The sequence below is a fragment of the Zonotrichia albicollis genome, chromosome Z (genome assembly GCF_047830755.1).
Source record: "Zonotrichia albicollis isolate bZonAlb1 chromosome Z, bZonAlb1.hap1, whole genome shotgun sequence".
Taxonomy (NCBI): Eukaryota; Metazoa; Chordata; class Aves; order Passeriformes; family Passerellidae; genus Zonotrichia; species Zonotrichia albicollis.
The window spans coordinates 46,120,258-46,132,891 of record NC_133860.1 but is presented as its reverse complement, the minus strand read 5'-3'; the positions used below and the strand labels follow the sequence as shown (position 1 = coordinate 46,132,891).

Here is a 12,634-nt window from a genome sequence, read left to right as displayed (position 1 = left end):
GAAAGAAGTGTAGGGATAGGTGCAATGAACAGGAAAATTACACACACAATCATACACAATCTGTTGAGCTGAGTGGGGCTGTTCTGTGCTAGTAAGACCTGTCTTTGATGTCTGTCAGTCTGTGTTGGATTGCAGTTCTCCTGGAGAAACGCTAATCAAATAGACAAGATCTAACAAGTCTATACAGAGGTGGTTGTAGCAGGTGGGATGCAGCTGAAGAACAGTTTGTCTACATGGCAAAGCTGTTCCATACTTTTCTCCCTTGAGGGCTAAACATAATCTGACTTATAATAATTGCCCGGAAGGGACCTGCAGGATGACCCATTTTAGAACTTGGTACGTGGTCTTGGCAGAGATTGGTAGGAAGACATGCAGGATCAGTAAACCTACGTTCTGTGGTTAATTTATGTAACTGGCTTCCATTTTAAACACAGAACATTCATTCTCAACCTTCATGTAAATCCCTTTCAGTCTCGGGGAAATAAATTGATCCTAGAAATTAGCCAGGCTCTCCTGTTCACTGTGAAAGAGGTTCTGTTGGGCTGCAACTCTTCATGGTTCTGTCAAAGCTGTGGGTGCAGCTTAAGAACATGCTAAGCATTAAAGCAGAGTCTTGAGCAGGAAGTATAAGCCTGTTTAGGGAGATCTGTATTTCAAGCAGGGTGTCAAGCATCAGTGTTCCTCAGCAAACATGTTTTTAAAAAAATTCAGTTGCAGAAAGATGAATCAGTCTTAAAACTAGCAGTGATTCATGTAAAAAGGAACAGTTCTTTCAGTCTGTTCTGAGAATGGAACAAATAGAAGCTTCAAAGCCAATAAGTGCACAGGTGAATTTAAGTAACCATCTTAGAAGGCTGCTCATGCAGAGTTTATTTGGAGATGGTTTTTTCAGTGGAGAAGGTGGTAGTTTGTTCTGTTTGGGTGGTTTTGTTTTGTTTCGAGGTTTTTGTTTTGTATTGTTCGATGAGGTTTTTTTGGTTTTTTGGGGGTTTTTTTTGTGGTTTTTTTTTGTTTTATTCTTTTGTATTTGTTGGGGGTTCTTTTGGGGTTTGGAGTTTTTTGTATAAAAAAGGAAAGCTTTGTGTCTGTTATGTAATAGCTTTAGGCTCCAGCTTTGGACTCTTAAAGCCTTCTCTCAGTGCTCTCTGAATAAGTAAGCCCAAAGAATTTCCTATTTCAGGGGCCACATGATAAACAGAACACTCAACAAGTTTGTATCTTTCTTTTCTCTGCTTAAACACTGGGATGACTTACACCACTCACCCTGTGCTGCCATTCCTGTCCTTGCCTGCTAGAGTACTTCAGCAGTGTTCAGCTCTAGGGCAGGAGACGAAGCTGAAACAGTAGATTGTGTCTGTTGCCTTTATGTTCCCTCTTACTTGTGGGAAATCCATCCAGCTGAATCCAGCTTACCACCCTCAGCAAGTTACCCATCATCTTTTACAATATCATTATAGCCACACACAACTTCTCCCCTCAGTTTATTATGAAAAGGACCTCCTTTGTACAGCTTCTGGCTAGATTATGAATTCAGGTATTAACAGTGGGGCTCAAACCTGTAGCTTAGAGACACTGCAGCTTGAAAACCATTTGAAATCGTTTCTTTGACCTAAAACATGCTGAGGAAAAATTAGCTTACCTGGGTTGACAAAAATGATAGTGAAAAATTACCTTCAGAAATGCAATTTGATTCAAGCATTTTTGTAGGCATACCTGGTGTGAAAGGATCTAACAGCAAAGAATACAGAGTATTCCTGTTTTTCTGGGAGTTTTGCATAGGATGAGAAACAGATCAAGAAAACTTGATGATGTGCAAATTGTTGTGAAGGAGATCTTACATCAGCCAGTTTTATGTGAGCTGTATACACAAAGTGAAAAGACTGTCAACATGTTGGAATTTCATAAAAAGATATTTATCCTCAACTGTTTAAGTGGCCCATTTTTCCTGTCTTTAGTTAAAACAGTGCACATTTGTGGATGACGAGACCTTTTGTGGGGGGTTAACCCTGGGTAGCTGATAGGTACCTGTCAAACAGCTGACCCTCCCCTCAGCAGACCAGGAGAAAATGGGATGAGAAAATTCATGGGTTGAGGCAGGGACATTACTCACTGGTACCCACAACAGATGAAACAGACTGGTCTTGGGAAAATTATTTTATTACTAATTAAAATATAATAACCAAACACTTTCCCCCAACCTCCCCTTTTTTCCCAGATTCATTCTTCTGCCTTCTCTCTCACGGTGGTGTAGAAGAACTGGATTAACTCAGTTAAGAGTCAGGTCATGGTCAGTCTGAAAAATTTCCTCTCTGCTTTGTTCCTTTCCTCACTATTGCCCTGCTCCAGCATGAGGTCCCCACTCCATGGGATACCATCTCTCATAAACTGCTTCAGAGTGGATTCTCCTCTTGCTGGGGTGGTCCTTCAGGAAGAGACTATTCCAGCATGGATCCCTGTGGGCCACAGTTGCTGCCAGAAATGTGCTCTTGTGTGGGCTCTTTGGGCTGCAGCTTCCTTCAGGGCTCATCCATCCACCTGCTTAGTGTGGGTGCTCCAAGGCTGCCACTGAGGGTATCTGCTCCAGCGTGCTCCACAGTGGGCTGCCTCTTCCTCATCATTGAGAGGATTGAGCTGCTGAGCAGTACCACACCAGTAAGAGGCCAATTAGCAAGACTGTTAGTATATAATTTAATGTGTGTATTTACTTGCACTGAGCCACAGGATGCAGGGAATCTCTGTTCCAGTGCCTGGACCATCTCTGCCTGCTCCTCCATTATGGGCCTGGCTGCCTGCAGGACTCTTCCTCACACATATTCCACAGCATTTTTTATTCCCTGATAAGTACATAACAGAGAGGAGGCACCAGCTTATGTTTGTTGGAACTGGCCCTGTCTGACACAGCCCTCCCTTGCCACCACACCCTTGCCACCTAAACCCACTACATCTCTTTTCACAGCAGCAGGTGGATGTAACTTCAAAGATGCACTAATAAGGCAAAGGCTTGGTTCCTTCATCCTGTAAAAAACAAGCTGCAGGAGTATAAAAAACAATTCATCAGGTGGTTTCTCTGAGAGCTTTGTCTCTCTGAGATGGCCTACCTGAATGGCTTGCAGTCAGAAATAGTTCTTTTTCACAGGAGTAACTTCAAGTAAAGTTGAATACATTTGTTTTTTAATTACAAGTATAACAGCAGTGAAATCCAAATACAAAATTAGCATGTAAGATTTGCATAGAGATAATTACTACTAAAGAAGTACAAACTTCTAAAATTTCACAACTAAAAAGATTTACCTGCTAAACAACAGTAGGACAGTAGTAAGATATGAATATTAAGAATGTTAATATATCAGTTAATGTTTTACTTGCACAGATCCAAAACCTGAACAGCAGAATGCTGACCAGGATGGGCTTGGCTACATCATTACCACAGAACCACAGAAAAATATTAACTTGAAGCACAGTTTTTATTTCTTTTAACATAGATTAAGCAGGTTTCTTTATCATAAAAAAAGCTTTAAGTATTATCCCCTTAAAACAATAATGAATTTTGACGTCAGGTCACAACAGGCTTGTAGGTATGATAGACATTATCTGTAACCAGTAGCTACAATGCAGAATAAGCTTAATGCTGGAACTCAGACTGCGTTTCTTTCATCTAACTTCAGTCTCAAGTTTAACTCTTAAAATGAAGTTCAAGTTGCATTCATTAATAGCTCCAGCTTCCACGTAATACTCACAATTATTGCACTTGTACTGGTTGTATTGGCTTAGAAAAGCCATTCTAAAGCAACAGTTTAATATCTGTACATTTTAAAGCACTTGATCTTATCTACGAAGGAAATAAAGATGATGAAACCACAATTCATTTAAAACTTAATTGTGAATAGTCTTAATTTCAGGGCTTAAATGGATGTGCATTTAGTAACTACACTAGAAAAGCAACAGATGCTGTAACTACCTACGATGACTAGTTTGGTCCATGTCAGTAATTAAATGATGTTATAAAAAATAAACTAGTTTATCGTGTATAAAATGAGTAATGTTGCATTTTTGTTCAGATTGCACAGTACAAACAAGCTAATATCTAAATTAATACTGTTACAGGTAGTTATTACATAGGGACAGCAGCTAGAAAAAATAAGTACCTCAAAGCAACAGACTTCTGCAGCCAGGTTTTCATAACATTGTATGAAAGTTAAATATGTCTTAGTTAGAAGTATGCATATTATAAAATGTTTGAAAAATGTTTAAGTATGAGCTGTTAAACTAGCTTTCCATAGCAAGAGTATATGATGATTATTTACATTTTAAAAATCAATTTATCAGAAAAGAATTTACAATTAAATAAATAACCTTCAGCAGTCCCTTAACCCAACTACAAGATCTGTTAAGTGGCAGTAAAAAAACAGGTAAGCCACCTTGTGTCAGTGTTAGGTCAGTAAAGTATGCCTCATCCAGAAAGAAGTGCAACTCTGCTTTAACTTTACTAGTCATCTAGAAACATGCAAACACACATAGGTGCCTCCAAATATGGTACAGTCTTGAGTATTTGTACAAGATTATTCACAAAAACATACAATATATTTTACAGTCCTTTAATACAAAATACCGGTATCAAACCAATCTGAACTGCATTGATCAGACATTTATTAGGCAGGCAAGCTGCAAAGAAAACAGTTTTTATATTTAATCCCCTCTTTGCCTTTTAAACTCAAGCCAGATGTAAGTAGTTCATTCGGAACGTGTTGGTGACGTAAAAGTACTGATGAACATTGCCTGAATCTGTCTCCATGGGTGTTCACTCTCCAACACTATTTAAAGTATCAAAATGTAAAGCTGCAGTCTGGCCATTGCATCAAAAAAGAGTCATGCCTCCTTTTGAAATTATCTGATGAAACTGGTGTTTAGTTATCCCCACTAAAAATTTCAAAGATTGAAATATTAAAAAACCAAAACAAACAAACAAAATTTTAAAAAAAAGAGTTCAAATCCAAAACACAGAAGCAGATCTAAGAGCTGGTTTGCTTCCTTTCACACCTGAACAAATGGAAGTTGTTCACCTTCCATTAAGACACAACACAGTCATAACTGCCTTCTTGGAATGAATCCTCATCCTCTGCCTTAGCCTTGTCCTCTTCATGTCTGCTTGCATTGCTGCTTCCAGCATCACTCTGAGGATTAGTGCCGTGGCTAGAGGAAGTCCTGCTTTCCTCAGCTCTTGGGTTCGCTTGTTCAGGAACCTTAGATGGATTCACTGGCTGAAATGCTTCTGGTTGTACTTGCTCTTCTACTATTTCATTTAGTTTCTGGATCTGTGGTTTGATGATACTTAGAAATGGCTTGTACCCAGGGCTAGGAGGAGAATGGGATGAAACACCATAAATGGATTAAAATTAGTACTTCTGTCATGTGCCTGAAAAGCAGAAATGTTTATAAATAAAGAGAAAAAGGCAACCCTGATCAAACAATAAAAGTTGGAAATCTGGTTCCTCTGTGTTTGGTTTGTGTTTTGGGTATTTTTTTTCCCAGTTTCATTACAACTCTCTGAAGTGAAGTTTCAGATAAGGCTAAGGTAATAACTTTTGTTACTTTTTAGGTAACAAAATATCTACAGCTCAAATGAAAATGAAAACAGAAAGTAACACTTACCAATCTGTAGAAGCCCACTTGTCAACAGCATCTAGGCCAGTCTTAATATTCTGACAGATTTCTCCATCAATATCAGAGGACTGCATGATACTGAAAACCTGGTTGATAACTGAAGATTCTCTGAGAATAAGGCCTATGACAACACACCAATCCAGACATCCTGCTTCCATGAAGATATGTAGCAAATACCTATATGGAGAGAACAGCTGTTTATTTTTCTACTCCCAAGACAAAAATTGCCGTGTGACTGTGTAGATTGTTTCTTTCTCCAAATGCTGCAAGCCAGCAATTCTCAGTCTCAAAGGTGTCATGACTTACCGGAGCTGCACCTGTGACTTGTGTGGCCCTTTACTTGCCAGCTCCAGAGAGAGCTGCTCAAGCTCTGACTGAGTTAAGCTTAGACTGGAGAAGTTTTCATCCACCATGGTCCAGTCTCCATCCACCATGGAACTTGTTTCAGTCAGGTCCGTTGCTGAACCAATGCTGCATTCATCACCTATCAAAAACACTCAGAAACATAAGGGAAAAAAGAAACTACTTACTTTAGTAAGATTCAGAATTTCTGAACTACTTCCTATAAAAATTGACAAACAGTAATGCTTTACGGTGCATCACAGTTACTTCAGGGATATTGTCCATCCCGCTTCAGCATTCTTCTTGTCACACTGGATGGTAGAACTAATGTTGCAGGACTGCAATAGTTTTTCTATCCAGTAAAAATAATTCAGGAGAATTATTATCAGTAAGGCATCCTAGGTATCTGCGGGCAATCATCATAAAAGCACCAACACAGCATCTTGCATACTGTAGTCCTAGAATTAGGTCCAGCAAGGGTTACAGTCTGTCTAAAATTCTGCTTATTTAACTTTAAATTTTGTTAAAATGAATTTTCAATATCAAATTGTTTTCTTCACACAAAACTATGAAGATTTCAAATGTTTTGTAATGTAAATATTTACCAGCACAAAATACAAAAATAAGTATTTCCAGTAAAAACATGAAGAGCAGATGCCGTAACGGAATTTTCAGAGGAAAAGTAACAAAGCTAAAAACATTACAGTGGTGAGTCATGAAGGCACCTACTCTTGAGAACTATTTCTATATTAAAGCATATGCATCTTTTCTTGGAAAAAGTTCAGGAAGTCAAAAGGTTATTTGATTATCTTCTTGCCCATAAATACCAGTGCTGGATTAGTAATTTATGAAATTTTTATTAGAATTCAGCTTGCAATGTTTTGAAGGCTATTAATTTAGTTTCTTTAGAAATAAATTGCTTCAAAAGTACATTCAACTCAAAGGTCTTCATCCAGCTCAGAAAAAAACCCTACATATACCTGTTTATATAAAGACCAGTAGTGGCAGACAGCAGTAAAGTCAATGCAATGAAAAAAGGTAACTATTTTCTTGCAGTCTCCAGATTTAAAAAACAAGAGAAATAGGAGTGAAAATAAAATGAGACCATGCCCAAGCAGACAGCAAACATCTCCAAATGCCCTGAATCTCACAGAAGGCTCTACAGTTGTAAAAATTAAGGAAAAAAAACTGTAGCTCACACTGTGTACTTAGATCTTTGCCCTAATGGAGTGGAAATCACATTATTTAGATACAGTTGAAAACACTCTATGCTCAAGGACAAGAGGAAGTATACAAAATTTTAAAAAGACTACAATGGTCTAACAAACTTTTCCCATATCCTTCTGTGTTCAGAAAAAAGTATATACAAAGTACACTTTCTATTTTAGTAAGCTCATCATACATTGCACCTTTTAATAAGCAATTTACATAAAGCCTTAGGAAAAAATACAGCTATATGGATCTCTAATTTCCTCAATTTCCTCAATAAGTACTATATCTAATATCATTCTTAGGAAACCCAAAAGCACAAAGTTCATGCAATTAGAGCTGTTCCAACACCTGCAAGAGGCTGATTTATGCAAGAGACAAGGAAACAAAAAACCACAATGTAGGACACTCTTCCTATCCAGACTGAAAAAATACTGAACTTCAAGTTATCACCACAGATAGAAACTTCAGCAAATATCTATTCCACATTCAACTTCATGTACTTAGAGATGTACAACATGGACATTACCTTTCTGTTGTAAAAAGTTCAGTTCACTTTTCAGTAAGTCCCTTCTTTTTTTTTCCTCAATTTTTCTTATCAGTAGTTGAGAAGGGACAATACAACAGTGACACGCAAATATCAAAATATAAGCATACACTTCACATTGTCCCAATGTGCAGACAGAAGGAAGAGTGACTAACCTTTACTTAGCAAAGGAGAAAGGAATGCATCTTGCATGTGTGGTCCATGGGATGAAACAGTATCAATTTCTCTCTGAGAAGAGCTGATAGTACCAAGCCAGCTACGACTGCGAGGTGTGTTTGAAATACCTGTGTCCATTTCCATGTTTACAAAGGTGTCTGTAGACTGAGATTTTAGTAGTTGTTCCCCCACAGCTAGAAAAATCAAAACACACCATAGAAAAATCATGCAAGTATCCAGAAGGAAATTAAGACAGTTCTCTCCAGGCATTTCAGGAAGCTAAAACTTGCATCTAAGTCAATATTCAGGGGACTAATGAAATTCAAGGGAATGCAGCAAGTTTAGGCATTTCAGGAATTTCTGACCAGCTTTTATGAGAGCACTGGCATAAAAGAAGCATGATGTAATAAAGTGTTAACATCAACAGAAGTAAATAATGATGCTGTTACTAAAAAGAGGAAGACTTGGCAGCAATGTCAGCTTGCCATATGGAGATACGGTAGCAAATGTCAACTTTGCTGTAAGGAGGTAAGGTAGTGAACTGAGAGATCAGTAACATAAAGGAGGCTTAGAAGTCTTCAAAGTTCTTACCATCTAACTTTCAAATATTAGGAACATTACTATTTATTTTTTAAGAAGTTAATCAAAAGCTCATCAACAGACTACAAAAGAATATTGATTTTAGTAATTTTCTGCAGCAGAATTTACACTGAAGTAATTTCCATGTTGAGTTCAACATCTACAGTGATGTCCAATTCAGTACACCTGAGAAAGCAGGAGACTTCAACAGAAATGGTAATCACACAAGAGGTACCATCTATGCTAAACAGAATCTCTTCAAAAAATACACTCTGTGTGAGAAAGCTGTGCAGGTGGCAAGCCTCAGCCTGTTCTTATCTTGGCTAAACAGGGGCAGAACAGACTGAGATTCACAGATGTAGCATTGCAGGAGGGAAATCTGAGTTTGAAATCTATCAAACTCAGATGCTACTGTACCTGTCTTGTACTTTCCATTCTTGAAAGGTGAATTAATGGATGAAGCTGGTATAACTGGAAATGGCCAGAGGAAATCCTTGTGTAGCTTTTTCAAAGCACACACAAAATCCTCCACACGGGCAGCTCTGGCTCGCTCCTTGCACAACCAGCCGATCAGCTCAAAGCCCAGCTGTGCAGCAAAGCAGCCAAGGTCTTTCAGCTTGATTTCCTCCAGCAGACGCCGAGCATGCCGCCAGAGCATCATGTCAATGTACATGTTCTCAGCACAGTCACTGTCTTTACTCCACCTACACACACAGCACAGAACAGCCTAGTGAACACTGATAAAGCTGAGTTACAAAGGCCACAACTGCAGAACATCAAGTCACCAGAGTAGTAGAAGGGGAGCTTTCTGTAATACAACAGAAGCAGTTTCCCTAGTTCCTTGCTGTTTGTATTCTCTAAAAGATCCCACTGCCTCAACAGGTAGGTGAAATAAAGGATTTAAGTTACGACAGCAGCAGTTTTTATAGAACATTAAACTATGAGCAATGCAGAAAAAAGTAAAGTAGGAGATAAAAGGCAGATGACATTGCAAAGTTTAGAGAGATAGTCAAGTACTGGCCCACAGCCCTTCCTATCCAAACCTTTAAGACAGTACTCTCTATTAAAAAATTCCTAAATTCAGAATTTATACTAGGATGGTTTTAGAAATCAGGATGGGGAAAAATGCCAAAGCAAAGACAATAATTTCAATTCAATCCTACTTCTGAACTGTAATACCTATCAATATCAAGTCGGTATACAGCAGCTTTAGAGGGGTTCACCCCAAGGCATAAAAGATTCTATTTGTAGCTTGGAAACACAGTGCCAGATCAAGATGTGCACGGTAGCAGAGCAGTACACTGTGATGCTGTGAACTGTGAGCAGTTCAAAATGTATTTTTCAGAAAAACAAGTCCTTTAAATATGAGGCACGTGATCTCACTAGCTACTTAAATTACTACATATGCAATATGTACCACATCCAGTGGTTTCAGAGTCTTTGGGTCAGCAATATCCATGTAAGCATACCTGTGCACACATATAAACATAAATACATGTATTTACATGTGTGAGAATATATTTTCCCAAGAATATTAGGAGACACAAACAGTACAAAAGTTGTGAAATTAAAAATGCAAAAAATGTAGAAGGAGATTAGGACATATCCATCAAATAATTTTTTTCTATAACTTAAATTAGTAAGAAGTTAGTCCTCTACCTAATAAAGTGGGCAGCGAGAAGACATTACCTTTTTCCAGATGGGCCAGAGGGCATACTCAGTGTTTTTGTCAGATTAAATTTGCTATGGAGATTCTCCGCTGATTGGGATAAACTAATGCTGCGATGCCTGAAGAATTCAAAACCACTACTTGAACTAGGTTCCTAAAATCAAGAAAACCAAAACATACACTGAAAGGACCAAACATGATATATAATATGAAGATTAATCATACAAGGCTTGATGCATAGCATTTTCTTTTCTCATCACAAACCTGAGTTGTTGGTGTAGCTGGGGGTGTTTCTGTTTCTCCAGAGCCAATGGCTTTAAGAAATCTAATCATATGACGACAGAGATCCCACTTTCCCTGCTCTAAGGCAGTATTAAACAGGAGAGTAGCGTGTTGTCTGCTAACTGCTGGTACTTCCATATTCTGCAAGCAACAAAGCATAATTAAGTGATTTACTTTTACTATAGAAGATCTGAAGTTCTAGTAAGTCAAGTCAGACTACTTCACATTTGAGTATACCAAAGATTATAAACAATAAATTTCATGCTATAATTTTCCCATTTAAAACAGTAAACTAACTACTTACACTGCATGATCTTACCACCCTTCATAACAGGACATAATATCAACAGAAAACTGTTACATTAAAGATCTATTGAACATGCATAACTTTGATATGACATTATTTTTAAAATACTGCAGTATTAGTAAATATCAGTACTCTTGCAATATATCTGGTGCTGTTACCTGTAGGATAATAAGGTAAGAGGCAGCTGTGTCCAAGTCCTGGGCCATTAAGCACTCTTCAAATAAGTCCTTCGGGTTTCCAACAGCAGCAAAAAGGTAATTCCACAGGGCATATTCTGTCTTCCTAGCACAATGAACAACTGTCTGCAGGAAGAGGGGGAATTCTGTAATGAACTTCGCCACAGTGGGAAGGAGAGGGTCGGGAATAGGTTCCCGCGAGGTAGCTTCTTCTTCCAGCACTTCATGGAGCATCAGTTCTAGTACATGAGGGAAGTATGGTAATGTGGCACAGGAGTGGGCCAAAAGCAAGGCTTGTTCACCAAGGTTCCTAACCAAGAGCTGGCGTAAAATGTGATGGAGGTAGATCTGAGAGGTTCTCTCAACAATGGAGAACGGAAAGAGAACCTCTAAGTGTTCTCTAGCACTGGTTTGAGTGTATAAACAGTCATAGAGCACAGTGTCATTAACAGCACCAAGAACCAAGGCATCTTCAAACAAAACAGCCAATGGGTATATGTTGATGTGGAAAGGCAGCATGATCCGTCTTGACAGAAAGGAATGCGGTTTTCGATGATCTCTGGGAAACAGGGGAAGCCAGACTTTCATACCTGCCCCACCACAGCTGAGCCACAGAGCCTCCAGTAAGTGGCGTTTCTGTTTATTAATCCTGCAAGTAGTCCATACATTTTCAACAGACTGGGCTAGGACAACTGGAGCACAAAAAGGCAGCTATTTAAAATGAAAAAAAAAAAAAAAAAAAAAAAAGTATTCATTATTCCTTTTATTTTTACCCTATTCACAAGAACTCTATTTTTCAGCTAAGTACTGTCTTCATACATATGTTGTTATTCTTCTAACAAAGAAGAAACAAATTTGCTTTTCTCTTATCTGCACGCTAGCATGTGACAAAACACCACTTAATACCTATATTAACTCAAGACACTTTTTTTTTAACCTCCTTAATACTTAGTCAGGAAGCAGAGAGATAAGAATAAAGGTGAAAAGTAAAAACCTGTTCTCTGCTTCTTCAGGTAGCCCCCAAGTCCAACCTAGAATTGACAAATCTATCTGAATTTTCCAAATTTCACTCTCCCAATGTGCTTGTTTCACATAGAATTGGTTTTCATCAGCTCAGAAGAATTGAGATTTCAGTAATTGATTTCTATTGTTGTTATTGCCAAGAACTCTGTAAATGTACTCTGCAAAAAATGATAACGTTCCATAAACACACAAAACAGTTCTGGACAGACTAGAGATTTTCTGTTATTGGTGCATATGAAATTTTGGGCAGTATCTTTACTCTTAAAACTTGTCTATTTCTTTTCAATATAACTAGTGAACACAAGCAAATGCTAATATACTTCCAGCCCACAATTTCATCAGTAAGCATAAATACTGCCTTGCTTATAGTCTTATTTTCTTTATGTCTGGACCACTCTCTTGCACAGCTTCTTCCATCACTGCCATCTTTGAAGCCATACACAGTACTCCACATATATGTACTCACATGCTTTCTTTGATTAGGATTGTTATCTTTATCTCGTATCTGGGGTCCAGATCGATCCCTTTGCAACATGATAAGTTGTCCTGCTAAGTTAAGCATAATACTTTCAGCTTCACAAGCCTAAGGATAGAAAGAATATTATGCAAATTATTTAAGCTTTTTGAATTATAATTTTACTCATAACCACATTAAAAACCCAGAAAAATGTAAATTAAATGTC

At 38.1% G+C, this 12,634-nt stretch overlaps 1 protein-coding gene across 4 annotated transcripts in view; it reads right to left on the bottom strand.

The window, feature by feature from the left end:
• Nucleotides 1-3,149: 3,149 nt before the first annotated feature.
• RIC1 (RIC1 homolog, RAB6A GEF complex partner 1) overlaps nucleotides 3,150-12,634 on the bottom strand; it is a 46,880-nt gene continuing 37,395 nt past the window's right edge. For 3 of the 4 annotated variants that reach the window (XM_005488160.4, XM_005488159.4, XM_074533490.1), the window contains 9 exons: nucleotides 12,418-12,534; nucleotides 10,911-11,639; nucleotides 10,428-10,586; nucleotides 10,184-10,317; nucleotides 8,912-9,198; nucleotides 7,915-8,109; nucleotides 5,968-6,145; nucleotides 5,650-5,838; nucleotides 3,150-5,352 (listed from right to left, as the gene is read on the bottom strand). In XM_005488160.4, coding sequence (XP_005488217.1) covers nucleotides 5,067-5,352; nucleotides 5,650-5,838; nucleotides 5,968-6,145; nucleotides 7,915-8,109; nucleotides 8,912-9,198; nucleotides 10,184-10,317; nucleotides 10,428-10,586; nucleotides 10,911-11,639; nucleotides 12,418-12,534 — 2,274 coding nt within the window. In that variant the 3' untranslated portion in view covers nucleotides 3,150-5,066. Of the gene's footprint in view, nucleotides 5,353-5,649; nucleotides 5,839-5,967; nucleotides 6,184-7,914; nucleotides 8,110-8,911; nucleotides 9,199-10,183; nucleotides 10,318-10,427; nucleotides 10,587-10,910; nucleotides 11,640-12,417; nucleotides 12,535-12,634 lie in introns of those variants that run through there. The other variant, XM_014267833.3, reaches the window with a different exon arrangement.